The sequence below is a fragment of the Oncorhynchus kisutch genome, linkage group LG24 (assembly GCF_002021735.2).
Source record: "Oncorhynchus kisutch isolate 150728-3 linkage group LG24, Okis_V2, whole genome shotgun sequence".
Taxonomy (NCBI): domain Eukaryota; kingdom Metazoa; phylum Chordata; class Actinopteri; order Salmoniformes; family Salmonidae; genus Oncorhynchus; species Oncorhynchus kisutch.
The window spans coordinates 41345892-41363198 of NC_034197.2; the positions used below are offsets into that span (position 1 = coordinate 41345892).

Here is a 17307-nt window from a genome sequence, read left to right on the forward strand (position 1 = left end):
GTTCTATACGTTTAGAATTTTTAAAATACTTGCCCTGACAGTGCTCAGTGGTATATTCAATCGTTTGTGGATCTTCTTGTAGCCATGACCAGATTTATGAAGGTCTACGACCATCTATCTCTTTTCAACTGCCAGTTCCTTTTTCTTCATGGTGTTGGATGACAAAGGGATATTGCATGCGTGTTGCCTCATTTTTATACCCTAGTGAAACAGGAAGTGATGAAATGGCTCAATATAGTTCCTTAAGACTTAAACTTAAAGAAGTGGAATTTAAATTCTCGTTTAAATTTTGGTAGATGTTTTTTTACAATAATTGTGAAATCTTGAATTGGAGGACATAGATTTTTAATTAAATTAAATTATTAATGTGTCAATGGAACGAAACAAAGTACAGTATTTCTCAAGTTGGTATTTTGAGTTTTTCTATAATTATATTGTTGATATATATTTTTTTAAGTATTGTTTGTGCATTGCCAGTCAGAGGTGCCAGTAATTTTGGAGCCCATTGTACATAGACATGGAATCACTGGCCACTTTAATAATGTTTACATACTGCTTTACTCATTTCATGTGTATATACTGTATTCTATTCTATTGCCTGTTCACCCCACTATCATCCAGAAGGCAAGGTCAGAACACGTGCATCAAAGCTGGGACCGAGAGACTGAAAAACAGCTTCTATCTCAAAGCCATCACTGTTAAATAACCATTAAATCAAATCAAATGTATTTATATAGCCCTTCGTACATCAGCTGATATCTCAAAGTGCTGTACAGAAACCCAGACTAAAACCCCAAACAGCAAGCAATGCAGGTGTAGAAGCATGGTGGCTCTTCTGGATGTGCAGGTTGGAGATTATAACAGAACAAGGCCAAGATGTTCAAATGTTCATAAATGACCAGCATGGTCGTATAATAATAAGGCAGAACAGTTGAAACTGGAGCAGCAGCACAGTCAGATGAACTGGGGACAGCAAGGAGTCATCATGTCAGGTAGTCCTGGGGCATGGTCCTAGGGCTCAGGTCCTCCGAGAGAGAGAAAAAAAAGAGAGAATTAGAGAGAGCATATGTGGGGTGGCCAGTCCTCTTCTGGCTGTGCCGGGTGGAGATTATAACAGAACATGGCCAAGATGTTCAAATGTTCATAAATGATCAGCATGTTCGAATAATAAGAAGGCAGAAGAGTTGAAACTGGAGCAGCAGCACGGCCAGGTGGACTGGGGACAGCAAGGAGTCATCATGTCAGGTAATCCTGGGGCATGGTCCTAGGGCTCAGGTCCTCCTCCGAGAGAAGGAGAGAATTAGAGAACGCACACTTAGATTCACATAGGACACCGAATAGGACGGGAGAAGTACTCCAGATATAACACACTGACCCTAGCCCCCCGACACATAAATTGGTCATTACTAGCCGGCTACCACCCGGTTACTCAACCCTGCACCTTAGAGGCTGCTGCCCCATATACATAGACATTGTCACGAACCCCGCTTCCTGAGTCTGTGTTTGCCTGTGTTTCTGTCCTGGAGTGTGTTTCCGGTGTCCTGGAACGCACCCTGTCTGGTTGCCGGGCAGATTAGCTTGTTGGGAGATGATGTTCACCCGCACCTGTATCCCATCAGTAATCTGCACACCTGTCCTGATCATCACCTCTCCCCTTCAAAAGCTCTGACCTGACATCCATTCCCTGCCGGATCGTTAGCCATGAACAGTATGTTGTGCCATAGTATCAGCCTCAAGTTGGATAGAATTTGTTTTGTTGTTTTGTACGTCTTGCTTGCCTTCAACTTACCTCCGTTTGTTCTGTCTTCAGTTACTCACCCGGATCATTTACCCCATTCCCGCCTGGTCATCGGAGGATTCCGCTTCCCCATTGGATCCACCTATTTACTCCCATCAACTCACCACCGCTGCCCGCTACGCCACCTGGATGTATCTACCCACTCACATTCACTTGTAAATAAATACTCACCTTCTTCCTACTCTCCTTGTCCTGGTCTGCTTCTGGGTTCGATTTTGAAGAAACGTGACAGACATGGAATCACTGGTCACTTTAATAATGTTTACATACTGCTTTACTCATCTCATATGTATATACTGTATTCTATTCTACTGTATTTTAGTCTATGCCACTCCTACATTGCTCGTCCTGAAATATTTCTTAATTCAATTTGGTTTCCTTTTAGATGTGCATTGTTAGATACTACTACACTGTTGGAGCTAGGAATGGAAGCATTTCACTACACCTACAATAACATCTGCTAAATATGTGCATGTGACCAATAACATTTTATTCGATTAAGTTGCCATTGTTAAAACATTTTTGCCCAATGAATAGCGTTTAAATCAGCTTCTTGATATGCCACACCTGTCAGATGGATGGATTATCCTCTTGGCAAAGGAGAAACGCTCACTAACGAGGATGTAAATGTAACGGATGTGAAACGGCTAGCTTAGTTAGCGGAAGTAGTAGTTCCCCTTGCTCTGCAAGGACCGCGGAGCGATGGGTAACGATGCTTCGAGGGTGACTGTTGTTGATGTGTGCAGAGGGTCCCTGGTTCGCGCCCGGGTATGGGCGAGGGGACGGTCTAAAGTTATACTGTTACATAAACACAATATAAAATAACTTATTTCAGCTCATGAAACATGACAACAGCTAACTATATTTTTTGTTCAGTAGTTTAATCCCCGCTCCATGCCCTTTCCTGGCCACTGTGCTCTCGCTTGCACTTTAGGCTATAGGCCAGGTAACAGTAAAGAACTTCATGAACTGTTGAGGGAAAGGGTTTTATAAAAAAATATATTGGATTGATTGATTAAATTAGAACATTACCCACAACTCTCCTTTGTTTAAAGGAATGCTTTATTGATATTCTCAACATATGACAAACCAACATTTGAATTCATCCACCATTCTCATATCCATTTAAAGGTCTACAACTAGGCTCCCATTCTAAATAAAGCTATATATATTCCTATCATTCCCAACATTGTACATGCCTTCAATAAATGTGTTTTAACAAATTCAGCTGTGGCGTCCCAAAAATGTACATTAGACCCAAACAATGTTTTTTGTAGCTCTACACAATCTATGGGATACATCTGCCTTTCCCCTTGCGCCGTCATAACCACAGACAACGGAATATACTAAGGCTGCGCTTACACAGGCAGCCCAATTCTGATCTTTCGCCACTAAAATTGGTCTTTTTGACCGATCAGATCTTTTGCCAATAAAAATCGGACAAAACATGAATTGGGTTGCCTTAGGGAGGCCCTGTCTGCCAACAGATTAAGCTAAATCCTGGACTAAAACGCATTCCTAACGGAAATTCTCTGGTCTGATCTGTGTCTGGGGGAAACCGGTCCAGATCGTAGCAGACCTATCATCTATATAATAACTATGGTATTAATTTGAAAGTGAGAGAGAGATCTGTAACAGACAGGTAAATTACATATTGGCAACGATTTACAGATGGCAATTAAATATAAAAACAAACCTTATTTAAACTCCAACCAAGAATCAGACATCAAAAAACACAAACTAAATATGATCATCACTACTAAATAATAAAAAATAATGATAATAAAAAGTTAAAGGGTAAATGAATACTCCATCCCCTGGATAGAAATGTAACACTAAATTGGGGGAATACAATCTCCATAGATACATCATGTTGAAAATAACCAAAAGTGACTGTTACCAAACCAATAGAAGCTATTTCAAGTTGTGTTCTAGTGTAAAGAGGGATGGGTTAGTGCACACTGGCAAAACAGGAAGTGTTGTTGATATATAAATAACAGTAGAGCTAGTCACAGGGTGGGTACGAGTACGTCTGGGTACAGGAGTGTGTGCATACAAGTGTGTGGTGGGGTTATGCCTGAGGCACGAGGACAATTCTTAGAATAAAAATGGTGGACACAGAGAGCTGTCTGGACTGTATTTGACAGTTGATCATTTCAGATGTGGCACAATAACAGTAAACACTTGAGCCTATAAAATAAGAGAGAAAGCAAACACCTCCCAGGCTAAACGATATTCTACAACTTCCAGATGAAGAAAGAATAGAAAAAAAAATTACATTTATTTTATACCAGCAAAGTAACAGAAAGCAATAAGACTGAAAGAGTAAGGCCTAAAGATAGCCATCTGATGAAGGTAGAAACTGGTCTTTACACTAAAGCCTTGCTTCCACATTGTAGAAACACACCAAACAGAAATCGAACTCTCAGCAGGGCACCAAACAGAAATCGAACTCTCAGCAGGGCACCAAACAGAAATCGAACTCTCAGCAGGGCACCAAACAGAAATCGAACTCTCAGCAGGGCACCAAACAGAAATCGAACTCTCAGCAGGGCACCAAACAGAAATCGAACTCTCAGCAGGGCACCAAACAGAAATCGAACTCTCAGCAGGGCACCAAACAGAAATCGAACTCTCAGCAGGGCACCAAACAGAAATCGAACTCTCAGCAGGGCACCAAACAGAAATCGAACTCTCAGCAGGGCACCAAACAGAAATCGAACTCTCAGCAGGGCACCAAACAGAAATCGAACTCTCAGCAGGGCACCAAACAGAAATCGAACTCTCAGCAGGGCACCAAACAGAAATCGAACTCTCAGCAGGGCACCAAACAGAAATCGAACTCTCAGCAGGGCACCAAACAGAAATCGAACTCTCAGCAGGGCACCAAACAGAAATCGAACTCTCAGCAGGGCACCAAACAGAAACTGAACTCTCAGCAGGGCACCAAACAGAAACTCTCAGCAGGGCACCAAACAGAAACTCTCAGCAGGGCACCAAACAGAAACTCTCAGCAGGGCACCAAACAGAAACTCTCAGCAGGGCACCAAACAGAAACTCTCAGCAGGGCACCAACAGAAACTCTCAGCAGGGCACCAAACAGAAACTCTCAGCAGGGCACCAAACAGAAACTCTCAGCAGGGCACCAAACAGAAACTCTCAGCAGGGCACCAAACTGATCATTGTTGTAGTCGATGGTGTTTTTTTATTTACCTTTTTCTTTGAGCCTCCACGTCAGCCATACTTACCGATGAATGCCGACTGGCAGTAATTGTTCACAATATATTTATTCATATATATTTATACATACAGATAAGTCATGTAAAAACATTATGCAAAGCAGTGTAAAATTGTTTTATAATACAAAATGGTTTACCGTAGTTGTCATTTGTTATTTTTTTTACAAGCTGTGGTGAGTTGATGTTATGTAACCTCAGGTTGTATATTGCGGTAGTTTGTATTTGCACAGTGAGATGAGATATGCACATGCTCTTGGTAGGCGAGGGGGGGGGCTGAGGAGGGAGATTCCAAACGTACCTTTAGCCCCTAACCTCCTAGGCACTTGTGGAGATCTGAAGGAACTAGATAAGAGTAAGCAATATGCAACAAATCAACCTATTGGTTTAAACAATATAGTAGTGGCTCCCACCTTGACCTGTCATAGCATAGGTGGAATTGTTGCCATACTGCACACATCACTTCAGTCCTTTCAGTTCTCCACAAGGGAGAGGGTAGGGGCTACAGAGTAGGGGCTAGGGGGTGATTTAGGACTGGGCAGTAGTATTAATGATATAGGGCACTACGTTTTCCAGGTCAGGCGAGGGAGGCAGTAGTGAGTAATGTGGAGATTAGAAGGTGACTTCTTTAGGCCAAAGGTCATGTGTCACTCAGTGATGAGGCGCTTAATGATGATGTCACAGTCCCGGTGATGAGAGAGAGGAGGAGGGGAGTGTGTGGGGGGGGGGGGGGATCTTCAGAAGGGTGCGTTGTCCTGAACAGGGTTTGTGTCGGTCGGGGACTGGACTGCTTCACCGTTACCTCTGGCTCCAACCACCTTGTACTGAAGAGGAAGAGAGAAAGAGGAAGAGAGAAAGAGGAAGAGAGAAAGAGGAAGAGAGAAATAGGGAGAGAAAGAGGAAGAGGGAGAGAAAGAGAAAGAGGAAGAGAGAAAGAGAAAGAGGAAGAGAGAAAGAGGAAGAGAAAGGAAGAGGAAGAGGAAGAGAGGAAGAGGAAGAGAGGAAGAGGAAGAGAGGAAGAGGGAGAGAAAGAGGAAGAGAGGAAGAGGGAGAGAAAGAGGGAGAGAAAGAGAAAGAGGAAGAGAGAAAGAGGAAGAGAGAAAGTGGAAGAGAGAAAGAGGAAGAGAGGAAGAGAGAAAGAGGAAGAGAGGAAGAGAGAAAGAGGAAGAGAGGAAGAGAGAAAGAGGAAGAGAGGAAGAGAGAATGAGAGAAAGAGGAAGAGAGAATGAGAGAAAGAGGATGAGAGAAAGAGGAAGAGAGAAAGAGAGAAAGAGAGAAAGAGGAAGAGAGGAAGAGAGAAAGAGGAAGAGAGAGAGAAAGAGGAAGAGAGAAAGGGGGAGGAGGATGGTATGGGGTAAATCTTACGTCATTTCATTTAAAAAAGGGGCCGTGTGAGACTGTAGAGAATAAGGTCTGAGATTTGTATAGATCAAACACCCGTTTAAAAAGATTGTACACTTTTCAAAATGCCTGTGCAGCAGCACCGGTAAATCGTTAATGTGACACTCTTCCGTCTGATTTGATTTAACTAGGCAAGTCAGTTAAGAACAAAATTCTTATTTACAGTGACAGCCTACAACCGGCCAAACGGTTGTAGGCTGGGGGGGTGACAATTAGCAAATGGCGCAGGGGTGACGATTAGCAAATGGCGCAGGGGTGACGATTAGCAAATGGCGCAGGGGTGACGATTAGCAAATGGCGCAGGGGTGACGATTAGCAAATGGCGCAGGGGTGACGATTAGCAAATGGCGCAGGGGTGACGATTAGCAAATGGCGCAGGGGTGACGATTAGCAAATGGCGCAGGGGTGACGATTAGCAAATGGCGCAGGGGTGACGATTAGCAAATGGCACAGTTCACAATGAAGATACAAATGGAATGTACCAACTACAAAAATATACTTTTCCATTTTTACGGTTGGTTCAGTCCAGTTGTGAGTCGTAAAGGTTTTATTCTGCGTCATGTTCCCATTTCAACAACCCCCCTCAGCTCACCTTGATGTTTCCAACTTTGTCCTCAAACGACTTGAAGGTTGGAGAGTTTCTATAAAATAAAACAAAAACAGATTTAATATATTACTAAAAACAGATTTAATATATTACTAAAAACAGATATAATATATTACTAAAAAGTAAAGCAAAAAAATAATAATAATTCTACAAATGAGCGCATGGGAAGATCACAGAATTAATATAAAAACACCGGACTCAAAAAAATGAAATAACGATCCTCTCCCGTAAGGGGTCAGGGGTCACGACAAACGTAAGTGGTAACCTCCATTTTTATTCTACTTGGATTGTCCACTGCCAGACACCCACAGGGATACCTCTGGGAGATGACAGGTTCATGCCTCATCAGGGCATATTCTTAGTGGAGTTGATTTACATCGAGTTACCAGTCATATGATGTGTATTGACTTAGCTCATATATATATATATATATATATAGGGAAAAGCATACAGACAGGATATCAAAGTCACACTGAGTATTTTCATTTAGTTAGAGCTCACTGTTTCCACTAGGTATTTTCCCAAGGCTGTGCCGTATCATTATTTTGTATATGGGAAATTCAAAAAGACAATAAAGAAAACCACAAACAAGACCACAACAGCCGTTACTCTAAAAACCACTAAAATCTCATAAATGACACTTAAAAGTGATGAAAAAAAAAACTACGAAATAGAAAAAAATCCAAAATCAAATGTGAGATAATTTACCTCATCGCTGGCATACTTATCGAATGGCGGATGGAGTAGTTGCTACTTTGTAAGCGTTAAAAAGGAGGGAGACAAAGAAGTGAGAGCATTAGGAGCCAAGCGGAGAAGAGGGTTATTAAAGCAACGAGGCAGGCCCAAAGCCAGGCCTACCACTGGAGCAGTCACACACACACACACGCAGGGGAACATGGTCCCAGTGGGACTGCAGTCTAGTCAAGTCAGTCAGTCAGTGCAAAGAGGATACTGCCATCTGGTGGTCACTGCAGGTTAATCATTTTTTACATTTATTTAACTAGGCAAGTCAGTTAAAAGAACAAATTATTATTTACAATAGATGGACTACTCCCGGCCAAACCCGGACGACGCTGGGCCAATTGTGCGCCGCCCTATGGGACTCCCGATCACGGCGACAAATGTGATACAGCCTGGATTCGAACCAGGGACTGTAGTGACGCCTCTTGCACCGAGATGCAGTGCCTTAGGCCACTCCGGTAATTAATCATTCAAATATGCAGGGAATTAATTTATATGAACTGAACTCCTCTTAAATAATAAAGTCATTAATTAAATCATAACCTGAAGGGGAACAAAAATGTATCTTTCAAAGAAAATGCCAAATAAATGGTACCAGAGCATCGGCTCTGGGATTACAATCTTATGGCTAGGGGGGGGGGGGTAGAAGTTAAATAGTCCGAAAACTGCTAAATAGTTCATTGGTTACCCAGACTCTCTGCACACTCACAAGACTATAAACTCAGCGGCCAGTTTATTAGGTACACTCATCTAGTACTGGGTCGTACACCCCTTTGCATCCAGTACAGCCTGAATTCTTCGGGGTATGGAAACATTGCTCTATTGGTATCAAGGGACCTAACGTGTGCCCACCAGCCTGTACCGTTGACACCAGGCATGATGGAGCCATGGACTCATGCTGCTTACACAAAATCATGACTCTGCCATCAGCTTGACACAAAAGGAACTAGGATTCGTCAGACCAGGCAATATTTTCCCACTCTTCTGTCCAGTGTTGGTGATGGTGTGCCCAACTAGCCCTGCTTCTTCTTGTTTGTAGCTGATAGGAGTGGAACCAGGTGTGGTCGTCTGCTGCAATAGCCAATCCGTGACAAGGACCGACCAGTTATGCGTTCGGAGATGCCGTTCTGCACACCACTGTTGCACTGCGCAAATATTTGCCCGTTTGTGGCCCGGGTGTTAGCTTGTAAAGATTCTTGCTGTTCTCCATTGACCTCTCTCATCAACGAGCTGTTGCTTGCAGCTGACTTGATGTTTTTTTGTTTGTTTGTCGAGCCATTCTCTGGAAACCCAAGACCAGGGCTCTCCAACCCCGTTTCTGGAGAAAGACAGTCCCGTTGGTTTTACACTCCAACCCCGTTTCTGGAGAAAGACAGTCCCGTTGGTTTTACACTCCAACCCCGTTTCTGGAGAAAGACAGTCCCGTTGGTTTTACACTCCAACCCTGTTCCTGGAGAAAGACAGTCCCGTTGGTTTTACACTCCAACCCCGTTCCTGGAGAAAGACAGTCCCGTTGGTTTTACACTCCAACCCTGTTGCTGGAGAAAGACAGTCCCGTTGGTTTTACACTCTAACCCTGTTCCTGGAGAAAGACAGTCCCGTTGGTTTTACACTCCAACCCCGTTCCTGGAGAAAGACAGTCCCGTTGGTTTTACACTCCAATCCCGTTCCTGGAGAAAGACAGTCCCGTTGGTTTTACACTCCAATCCCAATCTAGTCCACCTCATTCTCATATTTAAGTGGTTGATAAACTGAATCAGGTTAGTTACAACTGGGGCTGGAGTGAAAACCAACAGGAGAGTAGCTCTCTAGGAACGGGGTTGGAGTGAACCTATAGGAGGGTAGCTGACCAGGAACGGGGTTGGAGTGAACCTATAGGAGGGTAGCTGACCAGGAACAGGGTTGGAGTGAACCTATAGGAGGGTAGCTGACCAGGAACAGGGTTGGAGTGAACCTATAGGAGGGTAGCTGACCAGGAACAGGGTTGGAGTGAACCTATAGGAGGGTAGCTGACCAGGAACAGGGTTGGAGTGAACCTATAGGAGGGTAGCTGACCAGGAACAGGGTTGGAGTGAACCTATAGGAGGGTAGCTGACCAGGAACAGGGTTGGAGTGAACCTATAGGAGGGTAGCTGACCAGGAACAGGGCTGGAGTGAAAACCTACAGGAGGGTAGCTCTCCAGGAACAGGGCTGGAGAGTCCTGCCCTAGATACATGTTGTGCGTGAAAAGCCCAGGAGGCTAGCTCTCCAGGAAAACAGGGTTGGAGTGAAAAGCCCAGGAGGCTGGCCGTTACTGAGATACTGGAACCGGCACGCCTGGCCCAGACGACCATAACACGATCATCTTCACACGCTAAAAGTGGTCAAGGTAATTAGTTTGGCCCATTCTAACGTTCAAATCGAACAGTAACTGAATGCCTCGATGCCCGTCTGCCTGCTTCATATAGCCACAGCCACGTGACTCACTGTCTGTAGGAGAGATCCATTTTTTGTGAACGAGGGGTGGTGTACCTAATAAACTGGCCACCAAGTGTATAAACACATTCCGCTGCTACTCAGTTCTTTATTTTACTCTCATCTATCCTGATGTCTAGTCACTTTACCCTGCCTTCATGTACATATCTACCTCAAATACCTTATTATTATCTATCCTGATGTCTAGTCACTTTACCCTGCCTTCATGTACATACCTACCTCAAATACCTTATTATTATCTATCCTGATGTCTAGTCACTTTACCCTGCCTTCATGTACATACCTACCTCAAATACCTTATTATTATCTATCCTGATGTCTAGTCACTTTACCATGCCTTCATGTACATATCTACCTCAAATACCTTATTATTATCTATCCTGATGTCTAGTCACTTTACCATGCCTTCATGTACATATCTACCTCAAATACCTTATTATTATCTATCCTGATGTCTAGTCACTTTACCCTGCCTTCATGTACATATCTACCTCAAATACCTTATTATTATCTATCCTGATGTCTAGTCACTTTACCCTGCCTTCATGTACATACCTACCTCAAATACCTTATTATTATCTATCCTGATGTCTAGTCACTTTACCCTGCCTTCATGTACATACCTACCTCAAATACCTCGTACCCCTGCACATTGATCTGGTACTCCCTGTATATAGCTTCATTCTGGTTTATTTTATTCCTCGTGTTACCATTATTCTTTAACTCTGCATCGTTGCGAAGGGCTCTTAAGGAAGCATCTCACAGTTAAGTCTACACCTGTTGCATTCGGCGCATGTGAACAAATCCATTTTGATTTGAGAAAGCAGAGTGGCAGCATAAAGACTATAGTTGTATTAAACAGTCAGGACCTCTCGGTAAGTGATCATAGTAATTGATGGAAGTCGGTAAAGTGGATTGTTCCAGGAGCACAGAGTAGGTCTTACCTAAAGGAGTTAGAGAACGGCAGCGCTCTGAAGACCAGACGCAGCAATTTAAAAAAACAAGAGAAACAAAAAAAACAGGGTGAGGCACAAGAAGCAACGAGCTGAGCAGAGCTAGCCTATATTAACAAAAGGGGCTGCTTTCAGAGGGTAGGTCCCAAATGGCATGGCACCCTATTCCCTATATAGTGCACTACTTTAGACCAGAGCCCTATGGCACCCTATTCCCTATATAGTGCACTACTTTAGACCAGAGCCCTATGGCACCCTATTCCCTATATAGTGCGCTACTTTAGACCAGAGCCCTATGGCACCCTATTCCCTATATAGTGCGCTACTTTAGACCAGAGCCCTATGGCAACCTATTCCCTATATAGTGCACTACTTTAGACCAGAGCCCTATGGCACCCTATTCCCTACATAGTGCACTACTTTAGACCATAGGGCTATATAGGTGAAAAGTTGGCATTTGGGACACTAGCAGATATTGAAATAATTTAAGAAGTCCAGAAAACCTCATTGAAATGCACAAGTCAACCGTGGTTTTTTTTAATTACATTTTTTCAAACCTGGTAACAATGATGGTGATGGGGACATGATAGATGGCATTGCAATGAACACCAGGGTCCCATGTTCTGCAACCCTGCTGTAGGGAGTGTACAGACCTATAGTCTGGTCTAATTCAGACTTGGATCATGGAAGATGAAGATGAAAGACGATAACAAAAACAACGGGATAAAAAAACTCCAAGGAACAAGGAGTTGTCGCGGCACATTGATACGGAGCAGGAAGGGAGTTGCAAGGCCAGAGTAATGGATTCAGAAACAGGGAAACAAGGAGAGTATTGTTGCAAGGCCAGAGTAATGGATTCAGAAACAGGGAAACAAGGAGAGGGCGATGACACACACGTCGACGTGGACTTGGACAACGTCAATAATAATAATAATTAATAGTGAATGTTAGTAGACATATTCTGAGATCTCGTAGACACTAGAGATAATATGTTACGAGGGTGATAGATGAATGGATGGATCAACAAATTATTAAAGTGTTGAATCAAACCATATGTAAATTCTACAGTGTCTACTTCAGAAGTCTTCCAGGAGAGTAAACGCAGATAGTGTTTTCTACATCAGAGCTGCCAAACACTCCTGGAAAACTACTGGCTAATCAAGGGCCTGGGGGCCTCATTCATAAATGTTGCAGCTAATCAAGGCCCTGGGGGCAGGGCCGCATTCATAAATCCTGCAGCTAATCAAGGCCCTGGGGGCGGGACCTCATTCATAAATATGCGCACAACGGTTTTCACAAAAAAAGTAGTCATTTATAAAATCGTAGCTTGCCATGAGCATGTGGGAAGAACATGTGCTTATCCTCCCACAACCCTTTAGACCAGGAGCACAGTGTCTACTGTTTGAATCATTACATTCCCAGAAAGCATCAGTAGGCTATAGTAGCCTTCTGCAGGAATATATGACAATTAATATTTTTATTTTTATAAAAACATAAATATAATAAAAATGCTATTATTTGCCGTTAGTGAGAAGAGCAAAAATAATTTGAGTTAAAAAAAAATTATAATAATCTTTACATTGTAAAATAATTAGGAATCAGCATCCGTTTCATTTCCATGATCATCGCAGAATAAATTCACCTTTTCTGACAGATGGTTTCATACTGGTGAAATATCCCATCCTACCATAGTTCGTAAGCTACCATTCATCACCAGCTCTCATTTAAATTGGACCCACTTCACAGTAGTAAATAGATCAGCTTTGCTCTGTGATCCGAAATGCAGTAGTTTTTTATTTATTTAACCAGGCAAGTCAGTTAAGAACAAATTCTTATTTTCCTCCTAGGAACAGTTGGTTAACTGCCTGTTCAGGGGCAGAACGACAGATTTGTACCTTGTCAGCTCGTGGGGTTTGAACTTGCAACCTTCCGGTTATTAGTCCAACGCTCTAACCACTAGGCTACCCTGCCGCCTCTACGCTCTAACCACTAGGCTACCCTGCCGCCTCTACGCTCTAACCACTAGGCTACCCTGCCGCCTCTACGCTCTAACCACTAGGCTACCCTGCCGCCTCTACGCTCTAACCACTAGGCTACCCTGCCGCCTCTACGCTCTAACCACTAGGCTACCCTGCCGCCTCTACGCTCTAACCACTAGGCTACCCTGCCGCCTCTACGCTCTAACCACTAGGCTACCCTGCCGCCTCTACGCTCTAACCACTAGGCTACCCTGCCGCCTCTACGCTCTAACCACTAGGCTACCCTGCCGCCTCTACGCTCTAACCACTAGGCTACCCTGCCGCCTCTACGCTCTAACCACTAGGCTACCCTGCCGCCTCTACGCTCTAACCACTAGGCTACCCTGCCGCCTCTACGCTCTAACCACTAGGCTACCCTGCCGCCTCTACGCTCTAACCACTAGGCTACCCTGCCGCCTCTACGCTCTAACCACTAGGCTACCCTGCCGCCTCTACGCTCTAACCACTAGGCTACCCTGCCGCCTCTACGCTCTAACCACTAGGCTACCCTGCCGCCTCTACGCTCTAACCACTAGGCTACCCTGCCGCCTCTACGCTCTAACCACTAGGCTACCCTGCCGCCTCTACGCTCTAACCACTAGGCTACCCTGCCGCCTCCACGCTCTAACCACTAGGCTACCCTCCTCCACGCTCTAACCACTAGGCTACCCTGCCGCCTCCACGCTCTAACCACTAGGCTACCCTGCCGCCTCCACGCTCTAACCACTAGGCTACCCTGCCGCCTCCACGCTCTAACCACTAGGCTACCCTGCCGCCTCCACGCTCTAACCACTAGGCTACCCTGCCGCCTCCACGCTCTAACCACTAGGCTACCTGCCACCTCTACACTCTAACCACTAGGCTACCCTGCCTCCTCTACGCTCTAACCACTAGGCTACCCTGCCGCCTCTACGCTCTAACCACTAGGCTACCCTGCCGCCTCTACACTCTAACCACTCGGCCTAGTAGTAGTAGTAGATCAGCTTTGATCTGTGATCTGAAATGCAGTTCAACGGTAGAACAAACAGTTCACCTTTACCATTGAGGTTTGTAGGCTACGTATGAATAATTTAAGGTGACATTACTCCAACAGATAATATTTCATTTATAGATATAATAACCATTGCAAAATACCTCCCTCAACTTCCTGAAGTAGCCATAAAATAAATTACAATGCACGTCATTTAATTGAGCCTTAGATAGGCTATTATAATTTCAAGTTTTTTGCTCTGTGCATCTGAAATGGGGCGCGGTACCTCATTTAAACAGGTGAATAGACGGTTGATCTTTAGCATTGAAGTGGGTAGGTTACCACTGTAAACAGGCCTACTGTAGTGCCCCCCCCCCCCCCCTCCGGAGCAGACAACGTTATAGAATTTGTGGGGAGGGCAGCTTATTTCTGTTCGGGAACAAAAAAATAGAAAAAAAAGTTTGTAATGTTTACAGGGCCACAACAAATTTGTAAATCGTTGTAGTCTTTCAGAAAAACGGTCAGGTACAAACAAACAAACGTCACTGCAAAGGAAAACGCTCTGCCAAACACCTCCAAAGACATTTAATCACGTTCACCATTACCATTTCCTTTAGGGTCTTGGCCTAATTTCCATATTTACAAAGTACAAAAAAACGACACGATTGAGCAGATCGTAAAACGGTGAATGATGGGCGTTTCCAGGCAGCGTGACAACGCTCGTTGACACATGCGCAGTTTAACAACAGGTCTGACTCATAACAGGATATATATACGCTGTATATTATAAATCAATATTTGTGCACAGTCTTTTCATGAAGTGAAGCACGCAGATAATGAGTGTCAAATTGACCCAACGGTTATACATGAGGCCCCAGGTGTGCAGCTGAATCAGGTGTTCTAGATTAGGGAGGCGGGACTAGCTCTCACCAGAAAGAGGGATGTTATGGCCTCACCAAATAAACTTATACAACCTAATGGAAAAGAGGACTGAGATGACAACTCTAAGGTTTTACAACTTCGTGGTTGTCCGAACCTGCTCTACATAAAGGGATTGAGGGCGGCCATTTTGAGTCTTGGTCTGTACCTCATGTCTCCCAGTTTCCTGCTGAGGGCAGTTCCCATGGTGGAGAAGGCAGCAGTGGTCTTCTGTCCCGCCACAGACAGGGTTTCCTGAGTCTTCTTGTACCTGGCGGGAGAGGATAGATACACTATATAAATATAATTAGAACATATCGAAAACAGGACTCACTTAGTTTCGAATAGATTACGCCTCTGTCGCAAGCAGAAGGAAGATTCTTTGCCACTAAGGGGTTAATAAGTCTGACAGACAAGAGCAGAAAAACAAGTATGCAGAAATACTGAGGAATTAGCAAGAGTTCCTATCCAAACCGTGACAAAGATCTACAATTAAATTCTGATGAAAGAAACATTTTTTAAAGTAGGGGTGAGGAGGACTACCAACCCGAGTAGGGGGTGAGGAGGACTACCAACCCGAGTAGGAGGTGAGGAGGACTACCAACCCGAGTAGGAGTTCAGTAGGGTGAGGAGGACTACCAACTCAGTAGGAGTTCAGTAGGGTGAGGAGGACTACCAACCCAGTAGGAGTTCAGTAGGGTGAGGAGGACTACCAACTCAGTAGGAGTTCAGTAGGGTGAGGAGGACTACCAACTCAGTAGGGGGTGAGGAGGACTACCAACCCAGTAGGAGTTCAGTAGGGTGAGGAGGACTACCAACCCAGTAGGAGTTCAGTAGGGTGAGGAGGACTACCAACCCAGTAGGAGTTCAGTAGGGTGAGGAGGACTACCAACTCAGTAGGAGTTCAGTAGGGTGAGGAGGACTACCAACCCGAGTAGGAGGTGAGGAGGACTACCAACCCGAGTAGGGGGTGAGGAGGACTACCAACCCGAGTAGGGGGTGAGGAGGACTACCAACCCGAGTAGGGGGTGAGGAGGACTACCAACCCGAGTAGGGGGTGAGGAGGACTACCAACCCGAGTAGGGGGTGAGGAGGACTACCAACCCGAGTAGGAGGTGAGGAGGACTACCAACCCGAGTAGGAGGACTACCAACCCGAGTAGGAGGTGAGGAGGACTACCAACCCGAGTAGGGGGTGAGGAGGACTACCAACCCGAGTAGGGGGTGAGGAGGACTACCAACCCGAGTAGGGGGTGAGGAGGACTACCAACCCGAGTAGGAGGTGAGGAGGACTACCAACCCGAGTAGGAGGACTACCAACCCGAGTAGGAGGTGAGGAGGACTACCAACCCGAGTAGGAGGACTACCAACCCAGTAGGAGTTCAGTAGGGTGAGGAGGACTACCAACCCGAGTAGGAGGTGAGGAGGACTACCAACCCGAGTAGGAGGTGAGGAGGACTACCAACCCGAGTAGGAGGACTACCAACCCGAGTAGGAGGACTACCAACCCGAGTAGGAGGACTACCAACCCGAGTAGGGGGTGAGGAGGACTACCAACCCGAGTAGGGGGTGAGGAGGACTACCAACCCGAGTAGGGGGTGAGGAGGACTACCAACCCGAGTAGGGGGTGAGGAGGACTACCAACCCGAGTAGGGGGTGAGGAGGACTACCAACCCGGGTAGGGGGTGAGGAGGACTACCAACCCGAGTAGGGGGTGAGGAGGACTACCAACCCGAGTAGGGGGTGAGGAGGACTACCAACCCGAGTAGGGGGTGAGGAGGACTACCAACCCAGTAGGGGGTGAGGAGGACTACCAACCCAGTAGGGGGTGAGGAGGACTACCAACCCAGTAGGGGGTGAGGAGGACTACCAACCCAGTAGGGGATGAGGAGGACTACCAACCCAGTAGGGGGTGAGGAGGACTACCAACTCAGTAGTGTGAGGAGTTGTGTTAAAGAGAGTAGGTATTGCACAAAACAGCTTAAACGAATCTCTGATCTTTCAAACGGGGCATTTCAGGTTTATTTCAGATGTTTTAAACAGAAAATGTATAATTATAATAATAATAAATAATAATAATAATAATAATAATTCAGACAGAAGAATTTAGACCCATTAGTATTGCAGTACCAACCTAAAGCAGGAAACTACCCAGACATCACTGTGCTTAAATCCCACACGGAGTCTTAT

At 45.0% G+C, this 17307-nt stretch overlaps 1 protein-coding gene across 12 annotated transcripts in view; it reads right to left on the bottom strand.

Annotated features, from left to right (window-relative positions):
* Window positions 1–2841: 2841 nt before the first annotated feature.
* The window catches only part of LOC109881162 (tumor protein D54-like), a 43010-nt gene continuing 28544 nt past the window's right edge, over window positions 2842–17307 (bottom strand). For 4 of the 12 annotated variants that reach the window (XM_020473317.2, XM_031803630.1, XM_031803629.1 and 1 more), the window contains 3 exons: window positions 15288–15389; window positions 7028–7076; window positions 2842–5858 (listed from right to left, as the gene is read on the bottom strand). In XM_020473317.2, coding sequence (XP_020328906.2) covers window positions 5772–5858; window positions 7028–7076; window positions 15288–15389 — 238 coding nt within the window. In that variant the 3' untranslated portion in view covers window positions 2842–5771. Of the gene's footprint in view, window positions 5859–7027; window positions 7077–7750; window positions 7796–11203; window positions 11231–15287; window positions 15390–17307 lie in introns of all 12 variants that reach the window. The other 8 variants (XM_031803623.1, XM_031803628.1, XM_031803625.1 and 5 more) reach the window with 4 other exon arrangements.